The sequence below is a fragment of the Triticum aestivum genome, chromosome 5B (assembly GCF_018294505.1).
Source record: "Triticum aestivum cultivar Chinese Spring chromosome 5B, IWGSC CS RefSeq v2.1, whole genome shotgun sequence".
NCBI lineage: Eukaryota > Viridiplantae > Streptophyta > Magnoliopsida > Poales > Poaceae > Triticum > Triticum aestivum.
This window is the reverse complement of record NC_057807.1, coordinates 659,672,939-659,678,649: the sequence shown is the minus strand read 5'-3', so window position 1 is coordinate 659,678,649 and position 5,711 is coordinate 659,672,939. Positions and strand designations below refer to the sequence as shown.

At 53.6% G+C, this 5,711-nt stretch overlaps 1 protein-coding gene across 1 annotated transcript; it reads right to left on the bottom strand.

The window, feature by feature from the left end:
- Positions 1 to 829: 829 nt before the first annotated feature.
- On the bottom strand, positions 830 to 2,932 carry LOC123113973 (U-box domain-containing protein 11-like). The gene is made up of 2 exons (XM_044535321.1): positions 1,020 to 2,932; positions 830 to 944 (listed from the first exon to the last, which is right to left on the bottom strand). The coding sequence occupies exon 1, from the start codon at positions 2,665 to 2,667 to the stop codon at positions 1,069 to 1,071; it is 1,599 nt and encodes a 532-aa protein (XP_044391256.1). The 5' UTR covers positions 2,668 to 2,932; the 3' UTR covers positions 830 to 944; positions 1,020 to 1,068.
- Between the last annotated feature and the right edge of the window lie 2,779 nt (positions 2,933 to 5,711).

Sequence of the window (5,711 nt, the reverse complement as noted above, 5' to 3'; positions counted from 1 at the left end):
TGTCGATGGGCAGGCATGGGGTCACATGATGGATGGACTAATCTACAGAGATCTCATCTCAGGGGAAGGTTCAGGGCATCATTCTGCGCGCCAGATGAGGGAGAACATGCCACGCCATGCTGCAGTTCCGGCACCGTGGATCAACGACCCCTACCATTCTGCATTTCTACCTGCAGGTCCGTCAGTGGCCACGTGACCGACTGCGCATCATGCATGCAGCCTGGAAGAAGCAATACGAGACTACTGTACATGATTATCAACAGTTGACCAGCACGGAGGTCGACAAGGGTATTCTTGCACCATTGGTCGCCGCAAGAAAAGAAAAATGCATGCAGGGTTCTTCAGATGCAATGCCACACACACCCCAAATCTGAATCTGACGCCGCGATGCGATGCCCACACCATTTGCGCCGGTTCATGAATGCGGCGCCAAACCGTTTGTTTCTTTGCAGACCAAAAAAGGAAGAACAGGGATCAGGAAAGAGTAACATGACATGAGGTAGGAGTAGTGGGTACTCCCATGAAGAACCCTGCACGCATCTATTCCCCTCTTTGGAAATCGTTGCCAACCTGTAGCATTTCCTTTCAGAGAAAGTGCCTGCCCCCTAGCAACCAGCTCATAACCACGGGAAACAACCTGCTGCCGAGCTGACTGCCCTCCAACAAGATGATATTAGCCACAAGGATCGTTAGCAGCCAATAATTAACTCGTAATGTCGCAGTTGCCGGCATTAATACACTTCAGTTGATGTGATGGCACCTAGACAACGACAGTGATGAGCAGAAGCGGCGTGCACTCTCAAGTCGTCCTCTGAACATCTTCTGTTCGTCAGTCAGATTCCACGGTGAATAATTCCATCACAGATTGGTTAGTACAAACTTACAATCTTCTCCATGTTCTTATTGGTTGTACGCACACGGACTAAAACATTCATCATCGCCATCTAACTCCGAAAAAAATCAATATAAGAGATTCGTACAGAGGAAAAAGAAGCACGAGCTGAATCCGTGGTACGTACTGTACAAGGCAAGATCGATGATCGCCGGGTCGGATGGATCGCCGTCGTGTCATGTCCGGGGGAACACGCCGAGCATCTTGCCCCGGCCGAGGCACTCGGAGAGCTTCTTGGCGCCGTCCACCTCCGCGGCCAGCAGCGCCTGCACGAACCCGCACGCGCCGGCGGCCACCATCTGCTTCCGGCACCGCCGGGACTGCGACACGCCCAGCAGCACCGCCACGGGGAACCGCTTGTCGCCGCCCCGGACCGCCGGGTCCAGCAGCCGGACCACGTTCACGATCCCCATCTCCTCCTTCCGGAACAGCGTCAGGTAGCTGCCGCTCGCGGCGACCAGCGTGGCCAGCGCCCTCGCGGCCGCGTCCCTCTCGGCCGCGGCCTTGGCCTCCAGCATCCACACCAGCCTCGGCATCGCCTCCCCGACCTCCTCCCTCGCCTTGCCGCTGCCGACGTGGCAGAGCTCCGCTAGCGCCATGGCGGCCTCCGTGCGGGTGTTGGCCTCGTCGCTGCCCAGCGCGGCCACGACGTGGCTGAGGAAGGTGGCGGACACGGCTATCTCCGCGATGAGGCGGAACGAGGCCATGTTGCGGAGGAGCCCGAACGCCGGCGCGAGCCCCGGCTCGTCGCCGCGGCATGAGTCCAGGAAGTCCTTGACGCGGCCGAGGGCGCCCGCTTGGAAGGCATCGACCTTGAGCGTCTGGCCGTCGTCGCCGTTGCTGGCCGTTAGGTTCCGGAGGCAGCCGAGCGCGTGCTCCTGCGCCCGCGGAGTGCCGAGCAAGACGAGCTGCACGAGCAACGGGATCGCGCCCTCGTCGCGGAACGCGGGGAGCAGGTCCGGGAACGCGGCGATGTTCCGGAGCACGCCCGCGGCTGCGGCCTGCGACGCCGGGGTGCCGGCTGCGCATGCCACGAGGAGCGCGGCCACGCCGCCACGAGCCGCCACAGTCGCCGCCGCGTCCCGTGACGAGGTGGTGAGCTGTTCCAGCGCGACGCATGCCTGCTCCGCGCTGGCGCCGCCGGACTCCAGCGCGCGGCAGAGGTGGGGCACGACGGTGCCCGACTCCTGAGCCAGGAACTGGCACGTGGCCTCGGAGGACGCGAAGGCGGCCAGCAGGGACACGGCCTTGTCGCGGGTGGCCGGGAGGAGGTCGCCGGAGTCGAGCATCCCGGCGACCGCGGACACGGCAGCGGCAGAGCAGGACGCCGGCTGGGACGACCGGACAGACTCGGCGAGCGAGTCCAGCGCCGCGGCTTGGGAGACGAAGGAGCCAAGCCGGAGGCGGGGGAGCAGGCTGTCGGACTCGGACCCATCACCGTCGGCCGGCGAGACGAGCAGGCTCGCGTCGGCTGCGAGCTGGGAGAGCGAGGCAGCGGAGGAGGAGAGGAGCGAGACGGTGTGGAGGTGGCCGAGAGGAGGGCCGCTGCAGACAGACATGAGCGCCGAGAGCGCGGAGGCGAGGGGAGCGAGGAGCGGCGCGGAGGGCGGGAAGGCGGGGTGGGAGAGGGAGGCCGAGAGCGACGAGAGGGAGGCCGAGATGGACGGCCAGTGGCGGCGGAAGGCCGGAGACAAAGCTGCCGCGGCTGGGAGCTCATCCAACAGGCGGAGGCACTCCGCGAGCGCGTCGCCGGTGGACTCCGGGGGCGGTTGCATGGCTGGTACTGGAGCGGAGACAAAATGGGAAGGGGGACAAAATGGGACGAGGAGCAAAGCCAGGCTGCTCGAACTGATGCTGTTCTCACCGATGAGGGATCAAGGAAGGCTGCCCGGCCGTCGCCGTCATGCTACAACTGCTCCTGCCCGAGAAGATGTCCTCGAACGACCTAAGATTGGTTGGGTCGACACCAAGGAGATGCAAGCACAAGTGAGACAAGTGGTGATCTACTATAAAAGAACAACAAGTGAGAGAGGTGAGCAACCAGTGAATGAAGGTCAAAACTCAAAAGGTTTAGATTTTCAAAGGGATTGGTCATGGAAGTAGCAATGACATGGGGACACTCGTTGAGGAATCAGAGTAGTAATTTACTGATTCCAACTTGTGAACTTCATGCAAGTGGCACGGTTTTGTGAGACATTGTGAATCAGTTAATCAAACACGTATCTGGTTGCACTTGTCAGAGAGAAGAATTATCTCAGTGAATGCTCATTGCTTGGGCTAAAAGACCTTTGATGGATGGTTCAGTTTTTTCTGACTCGAACTTGTAGGAACTTCTTCCAATAGAGTACTTTTTATATAAATTTTAAATTGTTATTATGTCAAAAGGTAAGACAAGGAGCTATGGTCTAAAACTATGAGCTAAATTACTGCACACACAAAAACAAAATGTGCTAAGGCTGCCTAGTCACCTCTTAAGAAGAAATTTTCGACAACAACGAAGAGCTCTAGTTGCAAAGATCGGACCCATTCTGACAGAGGAGCATATGAGTTCCTCTTGTGTAAACCAGGTTCGGTGTAACTCATCTGAAGATGAACTCTTTCGAGGATTCCAAATGGCCCAAGATATCAATATGGTAATGTCCATGGCAAAGGGCAAGTGAATCATTGATCTCAATTGGGAGAGTTCCTCATGAATACTCCCTCGCAGAGGTGAGCTTCAAAAAACTCCCTGCATACGAGACCAATTAGGTCAAGAATGATACCCTACTTAGTAAATGGTTGCTCAAATTTCTTATTGAGGATGATGTTTGGCAAACCATGCTGCGCAATAAGTATTTAGGCCAAAAGGATGTGTCTCGGGCCTATTAGAAACCTGCGAGTCACACTTTCGGGTTGGCCTAATGGCGGCAAAAAAACATTTTTCCGGCTTTGGGTCCTTCGTGATAAAAGACGGGTCGGAGACTCATTTCCGAGAGGACATCTGGCTAAGGAATGCTAGTTTCCAAGAACAATATCCAGCCTTGTACATCATTGTTCGTGATTAGAGTAATACTACTACGCAAGTGCTTAGTTTAGGCGGAATTTGATTGGCCCCAGACTTATGCCATGGCAAAATCTTCATACTCGACTTAAGGAGATGGGTGCAAATAGTGAACTGACCATTATTCTCCATCCTAGAGTCAATGTCAATTCATCTTCATACCCAGCTTCAGGAGCAGATGATGGAAGGATAGTCCTTAACGGGTGGAGAAAAGTAGTCAACATATACAACATGGATTTTTCATTATTGTTGAACCAGATGAGGAGTAGTTCTGTTTTTCTGTCGTGTTGCCTCATGATCCTCCACCTTTGCAGGCCATGTTTTATGCTAGTGTTGGTACTGATGTGCTGATGATGCACATGTCATGTATGTTCAAAGGTGAAACCTATTAAGAAATTATGACCTTTTGTAGTACCGCCATCAGTGGATTTCGATACGAGCATCTCAACTCAAGTCCCCAACTCAAGTCCCCAACCAGTTTGATTTTAATATGTTCAAAACTCTGCCATGGGAGAAAATAGTAACTTCATTGTGATCCCCACCGCGCCATTTTTTAATCATTTTTCTAACCTGTCGAGTTTTTTACGTGACACTGAAAATTGTCGTAGAATACGCACATGCCTGTTGATGGCCAAATATGTCGCCAAAAATCAGACCAGAACATCATCAAAGTTGTCGAGGGCGCTGCCTTGGGAGAAAATCAGGCAAGAACGTCATCAAAGTTTACTTTGAAGACTTACCTGAGTGATTGGGCATGGTCTACCTTAGCTCCGGGAGAATAAGGTGAAGACTTGGTATTTCTAGTTTAATCACAGCATCTCCAACCAGACGTACAGTTGTCACAACAACTAAAATTGGTTAGACAAAGATTGTGTCTTCTTGGAGCAACTGGTTCTATCTCTTCACTTCTTTACTTTCTGTTTAGTACTATGAAGACTTTGCTTGCTCCCATGTGTGAAGACTTTGACTAACGACTTTTGTTACCATGCTTTTATGTATATTCAGCCTAGTTGTATTTAAGTGTGTATGCATGTTTGTTCGCATGTTTTCTCTCTGCTGCTACTCAGTTTGCATGCTATCTTCTGTGTTGATTGCTTTGTCTTCATTCTGATTGCATGCTTAGCGTAGTTGTACTTTTGTCTAGTATTGCTTCACATTGATATTGCTTCCGCGTCTTCAAAGACATTGCCTGTTCGAAGACTTCCATAAAAAATCTCCCATTCACCCCCTCTGGTTGATAACTAGCATGTCCAGTGAGGTGGGCCTCCCTCGCCAGCAACGGCGAGAGCAGCGGCCACAATTAGATAGTCCGCAGACACCACCGGCTTCCAAGGCTCTGTCCGCTCTGTCGTGTATGGGGCATGAGACCATGAAGGGCTAGGGTGGCACGAGGTGTTGCCTGTTGGGGAACGTTGCAGAAAATATATTTTTTTCTACGGTTTCACCAAGATCAATCTATGAGTTCATCTAGCAACGAGAGAGAGGAGTGCATCTACATACCCTTGTAGATCGAGCGGAAGCGTTCAAGAGAACGGGGTTGAGGGAGTCATACTCGTCGTGATCCAAATCACCGGAGATCCTAGCGCCGAACGGACGGCACCTCCGCGTTCAACACACATACGGTCAGCGTGACGTCTCCTCCTTCTTGACCCAGAAAGGGGGAAGGAGAGGTTGATGAAGATCCAGCAGCGTGACGGCGTGGTGGTGGATGCAGCAGGGATCCCGGCAGGGCTTCGCCAAGCGTCTGCGGGAGGGAGAGGTGTAGCAAGGGGGAAGGGA

Bases quoted from the DNA above. Each gene is read 5' to 3' on its own strand.
- LOC123113973 (XM_044535321.1), bottom strand. From the start codon at position 2,667: ATGCAACCGCCCCCGGAGTCCACCGGCGACGCGCTCGCGGAGTGCCTC.